The sequence below is a fragment of the Mastomys coucha genome, unplaced genomic scaffold, assembly GCF_008632895.1.
Source record: "Mastomys coucha isolate ucsf_1 unplaced genomic scaffold, UCSF_Mcou_1 pScaffold5, whole genome shotgun sequence".
NCBI lineage: Eukaryota > Metazoa > Chordata > Mammalia > Rodentia > Muridae > Mastomys > Mastomys coucha.
Genome location: NW_022196911.1, coordinates 81,681,247 through 81,695,113, shown reverse-complemented (window position 1 = coordinate 81,695,113; position 13,867 = coordinate 81,681,247). Strand labels below are relative to the sequence as shown.

Genomic DNA, 13,867 nt, shown 5'->3' with positions numbered 1-13,867 from the left:
CTCTGAAGCTGAGACTACCAACAATCCTGCTTTCCCCTGCCCCCCAGGAAGAGCCAAGCCAAGGAACTCTACCCATGGAGGCCCCCAAATCAACACCTGGGGCTGGCCAGCATAACGGGAACATCAAGGGCCATCTCTGAGGATTCCCAAGGCCACAGGAAACTGAGAACCAGCATGCCTGCATGTATCATCCCAGAATCCTACCTCTACGCTTCAGGCAGTGGTAGAAGAGGCTGGAGTCCCTCTGCGTTGGGAAGGTGTTGAGGGGCAGGTCCTGGGGCTCTGCAGCAGCAAACTGCATGTGGGCTCCATTCTCATACTGGTAGTGCTGCAGGGCCTGGTGTGCGCTGTGCAGGGGGCTGACATCCGGCTTAGCGGAGAGTTGGCTGGAAACGAGCCTCTGCCTCATGATGCTTTTGGAGATCACTGGGTATTCCTTACTGGAGGAGCAAGAGAGAGTGAAGATGCTTTGCGGGTTCCTGGATCTTCCCATCCCACCCCTGGCCAGAGCAGTCCCACCTCTGCAACCGGGCCACACGCAGGTCACTGTCATCGCTGCCCCGGAATCCCTTGGCAAAAGGGTTGTTCTCAATTTTCAGTTGGGTAATCTATCAGAAAAGGACACACAAAGTCACCGGGAGGAGAGAGGACAAGCTTACCGGAAGTCCTCTTCCCCAACTCAGGCCTAATGATAACTTAGGTACAACCTGGAAAAGCTACACACACACCCCTTAAGTCAGGTCAGAGCCCAGGACCAACCTGGGTCTTCCTTGACCTGGCTGCTCACTGGGAACTTGTCCCTGGGTCTCTCTGTTCTACTCGATTCAGACCTTCTAGTGCTTTCTTCAGAACCCCATGACAGCTTCCTGAGCATGTCAACCCCCTTACAGATTGTGAAAGACTACAAATGTGACTTGGGGGCTTGGCCTCTAACCAGCGGTAAGAAGCAAACAGGCAGAAAAGTGATCAAGTTTGGCAAACACCAAACGCCAAATGCCTCCTAGTTAACAGGACCCAGGTCGCTCTCCAGGATAGCCCAGACCTGTACCTACAGGAAGATTCTAGAAGAAAAGAGCCCCGCCCCAACGCAACTCCATGTCTCCAGTTTTCCGTTGCTGGCCATGGGCTCTGCCCTTACCAGTTAAACTGCTGTTGGGTTTAACGCGCTGGCTCTGTTTCCCAGTATGGCAATCTCACTGTTTTTCTGGACTACTTTTTCTGTCCCTCCCTTGGTGTACCCTGGGGTCAGCAGGCAGGTAGGATGGTGTGTTACAGTGTGGGTTGTGGTTATACCTTGTGGTTCTGGTAGGAGGTCACAGAGATGAAGGAGGTCTCTGGGAACACGTGGGTGCAAAAGGCTGTGTTTTTGGAGCCAAAAGCGTTGTTCTCGTCGGCCTTAACGATGTGCAGCCTCGGCTGGTACTTATGCATGGAGTTGAGGATGATCTGTGGGAGAAGGTCGTAGTCTGAGCTCCAGGCCCTGCCCAGCTTCATCCTGAAAGCCTAGGGTCCAGGCCTGAACCCAGAAATGTCTCAAAGCTCCCAAGGAAAGGAAGTGGGGGTCCTGACTCCATCTCTTTTTTGTTTGTTTTGTTTTTTCGAGACAGGGTTTCTCTGTATAGCCCTAGCTGTCCTGGAACTCACTCTGTAGACCAGGCTGGCCTTGAACTCAGAAATCTGCCTGTCTCTGCTTCCCAAGTGCTGGGATTAAAGGCGTGTGCCACCACTGCCCAGCTCTGACTCCATCTCTTACATCCCCACCTGGCCTCTTGTTCTAGAGACACCTTACTCCAGCTTCTATGGTGTGGGATTGTTTCCCTGTGGCATTATGCCAGTCCCTCTCCTTCTCGGGACCTCCTCTGAGAGATCCTAGTATGCAGCCTTCCCTTAAGCCTACAGGTACCCTGCCTTTCCTAGGACTAACACTGTAAGTGCTCAGTTGCTGCCTCTCATGTCTTCCTCCATGTCACTGCTCTGGTAAGGGTCTGCAGGGCAGAAGGAAGTGGGGGAAGCTGCGGGAGAAATGTCCTGCTGGAGCTTGGGGTCTGGTTGAAGACCAGCTGCTTGCTTCCCTTAAAGCTGCTTGAAGCAATTCCTAGCCGGAGTGGTACATCACCAAGACAATCGAAGTTCCTGTGCCACTGCCTGGGCCTACAGGAGACCTTGGGCACCCAAGAAGAGCTGGGTTAGGGAGGCAGGTCAGCCCAGCAGACAAGCTCAGGGAAGAGCTGAAGATGCTTGGTCATCAGAGTCCAGGCAGAAACACACAGTAGTTACTGCCCCAAACCTGCTTCGTGTGGCTGTGCCCCCACAGTAGTGGCTACGTCACGTGCCATTAAAATGTATTTTTTATCGTTGACATTTGCCAGACGCCCTCTCATTGGAGGCCTGACCAGGAATTTGGGGCATTTTATCAGGGCTGCTCCATCTGTTAACCCTTTGCTTCCTATCTCAGCTGCTGGCCCTCAGCAACTCTTCTCCAAACGCTTTCCTCTGCCCTGGGGTGCCCCTTCCAGGCTAGGCTTGCTGCTGCCTCTGCGGAATGAAATACTTAACCCTTCGGTGGCCACAGTGCTAAAAGAATAAGGCCCAGAGTGAAAGCTCTTCCCTGGAAAGCCTTGCTGAATTCTGAGTCGCTATAGGTTCCACACTTATCCTGTGCCCGGAGGGCCGGTGCTGGCCAGGAGCTAGCTGTGGGCTTTGGCCTGCTCTGCCCTGCCTTCTGAAGTTCACCTAGGAGGCCCTGGTCTTTCTGTCTTGTACATCAGGCCCTTAGCCCCTTGAGGGAAGTTACAGAGCTCCCTTGTGGCCTCAGACTAGAGCTCAACAAGGCAGAAGAACACAGGCCTTTCCTAGGAGCCCAGAGTGTGTCCTGGGGCCTTGCAAAACACCTCAGGGTTCTGCCATCATGTATAAGTAACCAAGGCACAGGTATTCACTGAGGGCCTCCATTCCCTGAACCCAGCAAGTGGCTCCCTAGGAGACAGCCTGAGTGCTGCCAGGAGCACTGGACTCCCTCACATGCAGTTCCTGCTGCTCCCCTGTCCGCAAGGACCCAGCTCCTCTGGGAAATCCTCCCCGTTCTGAAGCTTCTCACTGCCTCGCCCATGCCATGTGGCTTCTGTTTGACTCTTCAAACTACAAACTCACCCAGGGCTGGAAATAGGGGCTCAGTTCCCAATACCACTGAAATAAGTAAACTTCCTCAAAGAAAGGGCCCTAGCTTCTGCTCCTCTGCACCTCGGGCTTCTTGGCCAAGTGAGTATAGAATCGAGCCAGGCCTACGTGCCTCTTCTCTGTAGATCTTGCTTTGCTTAATAGAGACAAGTCAATCCAGGCATTTATTTCCAGGCAGAATTTGAAAATGAACATGCATACACTCTTTCTATGGGCACTCACATGCTGCAGCTCTCCCAGGCTTTCTGGTTCTCCTAAGCTGGCATCACAAAGGCAGACTAGACAGAATGCTAGACCACAGCCCTTGTACCCACCCCAGGGAGGCTGTGCCCATCCTTAGGGACTGACTGCGGCAGCCACAAGCTATTCATGAGTACAAGCTTGCTCTTTTCTCTCCTTCCAGGGCCATTTCTACCAGCTGCTCTGCTCCATGAAAGTCTTATGTTCGGAATGCGACTACTTTGGCCTACAAGACGGTGTTCTGGATGACTGGGAAGGAGACTGCCAAAGACACCTTCCAAAGAACAGAAACTGCTGGACCTGCATAGGCAGGTAGGAGCCACCACGAGAGTAGTGGTTCTCAACTTGCTTTTACAGGGGTTGTCTAAGGTCATCAGAAAAATGCTGATCTTTACATTATAATATCATAACAGTAGCAAAATTATAGTTATGAAGTAGCAACAAGAATTTTATGGTTGGGGAGTTCACCACAGCATGAGGAACTGTGTTAAAGGGTCACAGCATTAGGAAGCTTGAGGACCACTGCACTAGAGGATACAACCAAGGCCATAGATAAGTCCAAAAGAGTGAAGAAGCCTCCATGGTATCTCTCCACCAGCTCCAGGTCCTGAGCAAGTTCTTCTCTAGACACCAGAGTCCACAGCTGTTGAAGTAGAGCCCTCAACCAGGTAGTCCCAAACACCCTTCAAAACCTCTTGACAGTCTGGCACCTGTCTAGAAGGAAACCCACCCATCAAACCAATGCCCATGTAAACCTGAACCCTGGTCCTACCAGCCTGAGAGAATATACGAAAGCAACTGAGTGACTCACACACCTGGTTTTGGTCACAAGTTCCTCAGGCACCATGTTCAACTCATCTGCCAGAGCCTCACGTCTACATCTGTTACAGAGTGATGCTGGGTCAAATGGGCTAGCCGTGTCAGCCACCCTACTACATGACGAGTCCCATCATCATCATCGTTCCGCAGAAATGGGATTCATTATGTCCTGGCCACAATTCAGAAGCCTGCTCTGCTTTAACAATTGTAATAGCGCCAAGCATCCGTCTCCCCGCAAGCTTGCCATGGCATGCTTTGCCACCAAGGTCCAGATTTATCCCCATTAGAATCCAAGAACTTGAGAGTCTGGAAAGGCAGAGCACAGAGAGTGCTCTGACCCAACCCCCTGAATCCAGACTGACAATGAAGAACAGAAGGTCCGGAGTGGGAATGTGACTTGCCCAAGGACACACAGGTGGCCCAGGGATTCCAGATGGCCTTGGAAGAGGCAACCCTGCTCTCGATGAACTTCATGGCTAATACTAAGGTGTCAGCTAGAGGCTGCAAGGGACGTGGACTCCGATGCATGTTTGGATGCCACACAACAGTAAGCTAATACATTTATTCATATAATAAAACCACATTTACCCAGCATCGGGCTCTCACTGAGGACACTTCTTCCACCAGGTCGAGATTACATTAGAACAGAGACAGGATCTGCAGCAGAGCAGATGTGGTACCTCACACCTGTAATCCCAGGACTTGGGAGACCGGGCAAGAGGGACCCAAGAAATCAAGGCCAGCCTAGGCTCTGGAATGAAATACTATCAAAAAGAAAAGGGAAGAGAAATGGGGGCAGAAGAGAAAACTGAATAGAGTCAGGTAGATCTCCAGCCCATTCAAGAAGCGTTAGCCAGATAAACCTTGGGCCTCACTCCCTGGACAGCAACCTGGGCTCTCACACATAGCCAGGAACTTTTTTTTCTTTTGCCTTCTTCCATAGCAATGGCAATGACATGACAGCCAAGGGTCAGAAGAACATAGCCTTCATGCCAGGCCTGGGCTAAGTATTTTACATACATCATAATCAATCTTAACAATGTCTTTACAAAGTCAACATTAAGGCCACCCTCATTTTAACAGACCGTGGGTTGGATGTCGGAAGCCATCTGGCCATCTGACAGCCATCTGTAGGAATCAGTACTAACTCCCAAGCTGACTTCCCTTTTCTTGGCTGTGGAAGGTGGGCCTGATCAGGGAGTGCTGAGGCCCACTATTCGTCAGCAAATGGGGGCCACAAAGAGGGAAAGGAGACATAGGGCTATGGGGGGAGAGCAGTCCCTGGCATGGAAAAGGCTGCCTGTCTAAACACCACCCCTCGTGTGGGTTCATCACTCACGTGCTGTCAACCAGCACCCATTGGCTCTCCAGGCATCCAGACACAATGGGAGTCATGCCAGCCCAAGAATCAAGTAAAAATAAGCAGCGAGAAAAAAAATGGTGGAAGAAGCCCGCAGTTGCGGTGGTGGCACCTAAGAGGAGGCTGCACAAGAATGTGTAGTGCCTTAGGGAGGGCACCTGAACGCCCTCCAGAGGGCAGAGAAGTGTGACTCCAGCAGAGAAAAGGGCATCCCTCGCAATCTTCCCAAAGCCAGTTTATAATTTAAAGGAATTACAGTAGAAACACAAGTTTCTTTTTCAGCTCTACATACTGAGCCTACAGCTCAAATGAAACACACCACACACACACACACACACACACACACACACACACACACACCTCGCCAAGAAAACTGAATAAAGCAGAGCCAAGGGGACAGCTCCTGCCAAACACTAAATGCATCGAGAAATCTCAGCCGTTAAAGCAACTGGCACGTGAATAGACAAATTCACATGGAGACCAAGAATGCAGAGGGCATCCCATCCCAGGAAAAGAGGACTCTCCTCTACTGATGTTGGAATAGCCGGGTAGCTCTCTCAAAAAGAGAAAAAAAATCAGGATTTTTTTTTTTTTCAAATGCCAGCCTAGTTCTAAAAGGAATCCTATTTTGTATTTAAAAATAAGTCAAGGGCTGGCAAGATTGCTCAGTGGTTAAAGACGTCTGCTGCCAAGGCTGACCACCTGAGTCTGATCATTAGAGTCCACACAATGCGTACAACAGACCCCTCAGAGCACTAAGGAAGCTGAGGCAGAAGGACCCTGAGTTTGAGGTTAACCTGGGCTAATCAGAAAGATTCTGAATAGCACTGTTCTCTCATAAAGAGGAAAGAACTGAGTTCCTTCCAGAGCCTATAAAGGAAGAAAGAATAAATTCAATCAAAAACTTCTGCCAGGGAAAAACCACTACTACCATGGGCCAGATCAAGTGACAAGCTGGCAAACCCATTAGACCAGGCCTAAATCTTCCACCAAATTTATAAAGGCTCCTAAAAATGATGAACTCAAAAATCTGAGAGGAAAATGAAGAACACAACAGCTCACAGAAAAGGAGATTTCTGTGAAAAGATGCCCACGCGCACGGGGAAGGAGACCGGAATTAAAACTAAAATTGGTATCAGCAGTTCACCTGTCAAGCTATTGGGAATCTGACAAGCTGGAGTTGGGGGGCGGCTCCATCAGTGCAACCCCAAGGACCCAAGTTTAATCCCCAGTACACATATTAAAAGCCAGGCCTGGCCAATGCTTGTAATCTCCAAGCTGAGGCAGAGACAGGAGGATCCCTGAGGTTGGCAGCCAGGCTTAGCCAGACCAATGAGCTCCATCCAGGTCCAGTGAGAGACAGTCTCAACCAAAAAGGCAGGTGGATTCTGAGGAACAACACCCCAGGCCAACTGACCTCCGCATGCATGCGCACACGGGTGTAAATAGACCACAAAAAACAGTTAGAGAACAAAATCCAAAGTCTGCCACCCCACCCTGCTGGTTTGGGCAGGGTGGGCACACACCTCTGTTGGGCACACACATCTGTATGACACCCCTGAGAAGAGGAGTGACTGTTTTTAAAACTCTCAATTCAAACTGTGAACAGGTCATTTACTGCACACACACACACACACACACACACACACACACACACACACACACACACACATTTGGCATAGTGCAAAAGGACACCCATCTAAGAATGAAAAGAGTCTGAGGCCATCCCGGTCTATCTAGCAAGGACCAAGCGAGCCAGAGCTACGCGGTGAGACCCCGTCTCAGAAGACAAAAAGTGAAAAATAGTCTGGGGATGGGAGCCAACACATACAATCCTAGTACTCAGGAGGCTAAGGCAGGAGGATCCCAAGTTCAAGACCAGCCTGAGCCACCATATCTCAGAAAACAAAACAAGAAAACCCCAAAAATACCCTGCTTTCAGTAAAGACCAGCAAAGTGCTTCATGGAACAACAGAAAAGTAGAACTCAGCTAGGAGGAGGAGGAGGGTCTCCCTGAGTGAAAGGCTTTCCAGGTAGCCCCGTTCGCGGGGCAAGGTACACATGGCGTTGCTGTGACAGCCTATTCTGCCACATGTGGCCACAATAGTGGCTGACCACATCCCAGCAAAGACACTTTAATTCAGTGACTAATTCTTTGTGTGCTGTGCTGTATGAGTGTGTTTATGTGCACACATGCATATGGAGGACAGAGGTTAGCATCCAGTGTCTTCCTCAGTTCTCCTCCACCTTACTCTGAGACAGGATCCCTCACTGAAAATGAATGAATGAATGAATGAGTCTGGAGCTCATTCATCTGGTAATTAGCCAGTGAGTTCCAGGGGTCCACCTATCTCTACACCATAGTACTGGGGTTGACTGATACATGCCACTGTGCAGGCTTTTTGAGATAAATGCTGTGAACCTATGGCAGGTCCTCAGGCTTACAGGGGGGCTGGAGAGGAGTGAGTTGATCCATCTCCCCAGTCTCCTCAGTGGCTTATTTTTAAACTACATGAGTGTATTTCTGATTCAAAAAATTAACTGTAGAGGTACAAATAAATACTCAGTTACAACTTTCTAGGTAGAAGGACAGAAAGATGTGCGTGCCGAAAGCACACAGAGAACACAAATGTTTCTGTCCTCAGAAGGACTGCATTTGACCTCAAAACCAAGGATAAGAAAAATGACTGAAGGCAACGGGATGGGAAAGTCACCCAGACCCAGGGTAGAGGGTGTGGTTGGTTTGAAAAGGTTTGGCCCCCATAGATTCATCTATTTGAATGTTTGGCACTATTAGGAGGTGTGTCCTTATTGGAGAAGGTATGACCTTATTGGAGGAAGTACATCACTGTGGAGACAGGCTTTGAGGTCTTAGATGTGCTCAAGCCCTATGTGACACGGTCCCCTGCTGCCCGAGGATCAAGATCTCAGCTCCTCCAGCACCACGTCTGCCTGCACTCTGCTGTGCTTCCTGCCATGAAGATAATGGACTGAACCTCTGTAAGCCAGCCCCAATTAAATGTTGTCCTTTATAAGAATTTCCCTGGTCATAGTGTCCCTTCACAGTGATAGAAACCCTAAGACGGGTTGGCAGATATTAGGCAGGCACGGTGCTGTATAGGACTGAGCCAAACTGCCACCATCTTCAGGCACTCAGCTGTGTCTGCTTGCAAAAGATCCCGGCTGGGCATGCTGACTGTTGGGTCATGGGATTCCCAGCCAGTCATATGCAGTTCTGCCCTAACTGCATGTGGCCTCTGAGAGGGGTCAAGGAGGGAGCTTCCATCTATGGAGCTATAGAGCTTCCATCCATGAAGCTATCATGCAGATTGATCATGCAGATTGAGTAAAGATCTTTCCGGGTGTTTTGGGAGTGCAGCACCCACATTCCTGTCAGTAATTCCACATCTATGCTCAGTAAACCAATAATTTCACTTGCTCCTCAGGATGAACTTTGAGGGACCCGTACCTTGGTATGTCACTGGGAGGGTGAGAAGAGGGGACATTATCGATGCCTCCATCCCTCACCCCCAGTGTCTTGTTAAGAACCTCAGATGAGGGCTAACTCAGTTCCTCCCATCAGATTTACTAACCTGTGAAATGGCCCTTTCTCCTCAGGCAGCTGAAAGGCCTGGCACACAGATGACAGTAGACAGCTTCCTGACCACATATGGATACACAACCTGCTGCAGTCGTGTGCTTCCTGCCTCCAGATGAGCAGAAAAGACAGACCCAAGTGCCAGCCCCTGTGGACCCAGTTCAGCCCTACTTGATTTCTTGAAGCCCAAGTATTTGCTAGACTCTTAGGAGACTAGGAGAGAAAGAGAGGAATTGGTCTCTCTCTTTCTACTACATGGTCACCTAACACGGGCCTGCTGGAAGGGTGGGGTAGGAAGGGAGATGGACAGTTCTGAAGTCATCAGATTGACTGGAATGGGGCTGAAGGGGTGCCATGCTGATGCAGTGACTGTCTTGCTTCACTCCCATGATCCTTTCTGTTCCTGCTGCTTGTCCTTCCTCTAACAAAATCCAAGTCATACCCTGCACCTGTCCTGCCCTCTTGAGCCTCCTTCTCCACTGTTCTTACTAGAAATTTCCTTGTGGGGTTTTACTGCAGAGCCTCACAACTTGAGGCTTGGAGAGACAGCTCAGCAATTAATATAGCACTCACTGCTCTTCCAGAAGATGTGGGTTCCATTCCCAGCACCCACATGACAGCTTACAGTAATTTGTAACTTCAGTTCTGGGAGATCTAACACCTTTTTTAAAGGTACCTCTGGTACCAGGCATGTGCCCAAGCACCCACGTACATTTTTTTAAAGTTTTTTTTTTAAAACCCAAGGGTCTTTCAACCCCGAATTTGGAAGCATCTAGCCACATGGTCTGAGAGAGATTCCTGTTCTCAATCCATCTGCCAGGGAAGACCACTGCCAAGCCCAAACTCTCACACCTGGTCCTACTCCCCTTTCTTGGTCCTCAAAGAGTTAAGAATTGGGGGCATGGGCAGAATGATTGCCCACCATATCTGAGGAGGAAGGGGAGGAGGAAGAAGAAGAGGAGGAGGGGGAGGGAGGAGAGGAGGAGGGGGAAGGAGAAGAGGGGAAAGAAGAGGAGGAGGAGGAGGGGGAAGAAGAGAGGAGGGGAGGAAGAAGAGAAGGGGAGGAGGAGGGAGAAGAGGAGGAAGAAAGGGAAGAAGGGAGAGGAGGGGGAGGAAGATGAGGGGGAGGAGGAAGGGGAGGAAGAGGAAGAGAAGGAAGGGGAGGAAGAGGAGGAGGAGGAGGAGAGGAAGAAGAGAAAGGAAGAAGATGGGAAGGTGAGGAAAGAGGAGGGAAGGTGGAGGGAAGGAAAGAAAAGAGGAGTTGTGGAGAAGATACCAAACTGAGTATTCATGGAGGGAGGAAGCCCTGAAGATAAAGAATCTAAATAGAAGGCTGGAGAGATGGCTCAGCGGTTAAGAGCACTGACTGCTCTTCCAAAGGTCCTGAGTTCAAATCCCAGCAACCACATGGTGGCTCACAACCACCCATAATGAGATCTGATACCTTCTTCTGAGGTGTCTAAAGACAGCTACAGTGTACTTACATATAATAAATAATAAAATAAATCTTTTAAAAAAGATTTATATAAAAAAAGAATTGAAATAAAATAACCCAAAATGTCTGCTGTGCACTTCCTACACTCACAATTCTCTTCTTGCTTTCATGCAATCACAGACAGATGGCCAACCAGTTGGCCACTTCTGAGGTGAGGGGATGGGGTAGGTTGGCCCAGAGGATCTCTAAGCTAGAGTCCCTAAACCCATGTGGAGGCCCCCAGGGCAATTTATACCACTGGAACTAGCTGTGACCACCTCTAAGACAGGGTAGTCCCATCTCCTTCTGCAGCTGGTCCTTTCCCAAGGAATGGTACCAGCCACTTTGGTGACAGTGGAGAAAACTCAGGAGTAGCTGCTCCAGGTCTTCAGATGCTCTGAGAATCCAAGGGATAAGTCCCCCAAGTCCACCAGGCTGGGGAAAAGTTCCCTGAGGACTCGAAGCTTTTAAATTTGGGTGGGTGAGTTATGCAGAACAAAGGGCGTGTTTGAGGCAAATTCATAGTACAAGATGGCTTTTCCAGGCTCCCAAACTGAGAAGCCATGAATGGTGATTTTTCTTCCTCTCCTGCAAGCTCACCACTCCCTCTGCCACAAGTCAAGAGTAGAAATCTATAGTCATAAGGGCTACTCTGCCCTAAGAAGGCCAGAAAGTGAGCCTGTGTAGCACAGCCCTGTCTACATGGCCACAGGCTACTCCCAATACCAAAGAAAGATGGCCAGAGCCCTGGGTCCAAGCACCTACCCTCTCTACTCTTAGCTCCTCAGACATCCTCCTCTCCTTGGGACCAACAAGGTAAGGGGTGTGTGGTGGCCAATAAATACCAAGTGCTGGGTACAAGACAGACATAAGGTATGCAGCTGCACATCATCTCTCCCTAGGGGATGAAAGCTGAAGTAAACAGGTAACACTTCTATTGCCAAAGAAATAAGCCTCAGTGGGCAGGACCAGTGGGTCCAGTAGCCCCCACAGCCTTACAACACTGCAAAGTAGCCCTTCTGACTCTAACTTTAAAAGGTATGCAGGGTTACAGAGCTTGAAGAGCCACCAGGAAGATGGGTGGAGAAAACACAGTACTCTCTCCTACTTATAAAGAAGGTCCACCTTGGGCACCCTCTCCTCTCTCCTTCTGCAGGACCAAGAGAGACAGAAATGTCTTGGCAAGCATCCTTGCACCTGGGAGCCATGGTAACAATCAAGCGTACTCAAAACCCCATCCAAACTCTTAATCTCAAGGTACTTTCAGATGCCCAAAGAGGCCACACCTGCTAAGCTCTGGACTCTCCCGCTCCACCCTGCCCGTGCAGTCTGATCCTGCAGGTGTAGTTAGAGGCTGCTTATCTCATCATACCCCGCTGGCATCCGAGGCCTCATAAGCATGATACCACAATCCAGCCAGGCAAACTCCAGCAGGAGTTAAGTGTGGGGCTTGCCTGACCCTCTCCAAGGAGATCTTCATGCCCGATGACATGGGAAACTTGTGAACCAGAGAAGAGTTAATTCAGTCAAGTTGGCACTCTGGGTGCAAATTTACATCACTAATAACCAAGCAGAAGAGTGCACAGAGGCAGAAACTGAAACCAAGAGCTGCTTCTGGATTGATCAGAACGAAGTGCTTCTGGCATTTTTGCATAGGGGACTTTTCTTCTCAGAAGTGTTCTGACTAGTACACAGCCTCCTGCCCCAGAGGCTGGTCTATGTGAGCGAGCCACACCTGTACACTTGTCCCTGTCCCTGCCCTCAGTGTTAGCTGTACAGCACAGCAAGCACCTGGTAGCCTCTACCCTGCTGGGCTCCCCAGGACCCCTGTCCTAAACTACCAAAGATTCACAGGAATCCATGGAGGCAGGGTCGAAGCCCTGGAAGAAGATACCAGCTGCTAGGCTTCTGTTTGCAACACATTTGAGCTAAAGATTTCCACATAAAAAAAAAAAAAAGCTCCTTTTTGTGGGCCTGCCAGGACCAGATGGGGAAAGAATGAGCCTGGGAAGCTGGAGTTAGGATGCTTGCAGCAGCTACCACCGCACTCCTTCCACCACAGTCACTCCTACCATGCCACTGTCCTGACCTGTGAACCAGCCCCCAGGAAGCCAGGCAGAGGCTGAGTTAGGAGGCAAAGGGAATGTTCCCCCCTTCTAAAGGTCAGAAGGGCTGACCATGCAAAAAGGGACTTCAGAATCCACGTCTGTAGAGTCTACCAGGCTTTGGTAAACCAAACCTGAGAGAATTAACCCACCATCCCCGCGATCCCGTTCATCACTAGTGTGGACCTCAGCATCCCCATCCCCATTTTCACCTCCACTGACATCACCATCACCATCACAGTTGTCATCAGCATCCTTTTCTATCAGTATCCTCAGATCCCCCTCATCCCCATCAGCACCTCCCTGTCACACCTGCCCTCGCTTAGCTCCTCTCCATAAGGTACTTCCTGCCTAGACTCTCATCTAGGCTTCACACCACAAAATGTACTAGGTCAACTCCATTCTCCAGACCAGGAAACAGAGACCCAAAGACTGAGACATTTGCCCAGGCTCACTAGCCAGTGAGGAGGAGAGGGGTACATACCGCTGATCTGCAGGATCACACCCCGCTCCCCACTTGCTAACACCCTCCCACCCGCTAACACCCCTGTTCTTACGTGACCAAAGGGGTCCAGGTGATTGTTTGTCAGCTTCAGCTTCTGGAAAGAGACCAGCTGCCGCATCCAGTGAGCTCCAGTGGCAGGAGAATCCGGGTGCACATAAAGCCTCCCTGGCATGGCCGGCTCAGCCTTCCCTGCGACCATCCTGCCAACAAAGCAGACAGCAGGAGCAGTTGAGTACACCCACTGGGGTCTGGCAAAGTTTAACTTCCCAGTCCCCTCTGACAGCAAACCAAGGCCCACAGGAATAATAGCTATTCTTCTATCCAGTACTGATGCAGCAGCGGGGAGGGGAGGGAGGAGAGCAGAGAGGAGGAGTTGCATTTCCCAGCCTCTTCCCTAGAAGGGAAGATGCAGGGAGATGCAGGAAAGCAGGAGCACTTACTTGCTAGACTGAGTCTACTTATAAAGATGCTCCAGAGAGAGTCAGGCACATCTGTGTGTCTTTACTTAGAAGTTGTATTTATTTACTGGCAGTGTTTTAACCCCTTAGCTACCCCACCAACCTCCACCCCATATGCCTATATATATATA

General features: G+C 50.0%; 1 protein-coding gene across 4 annotated transcripts in view; it reads right to left on the bottom strand.

Moving 5' to 3' along the window:
• Positions 1–13,867, bottom strand: part of Tbx4 (T-box transcription factor 4) — a 29,148-nt gene that overhangs the window by 2,510 nt on the left and 12,771 nt on the right. For all 4 annotated transcript variants that reach the window (XM_031351572.1, XM_031351573.1, XM_031351575.1 and 1 more), the window contains 4 exons: positions 13,331–13,478; positions 1,294–1,446; positions 520–608; positions 205–440 (listed from right to left, as the gene is read on the bottom strand). In XM_031351572.1, the coding sequence (XP_031207432.1) occupies positions 205–440; positions 520–608; positions 1,294–1,446; positions 13,331–13,478 (626 nt within the window). The remainder of the gene's footprint in view (positions 1–204; positions 441–519; positions 609–1,293; positions 1,447–13,330; positions 13,479–13,867) is intronic.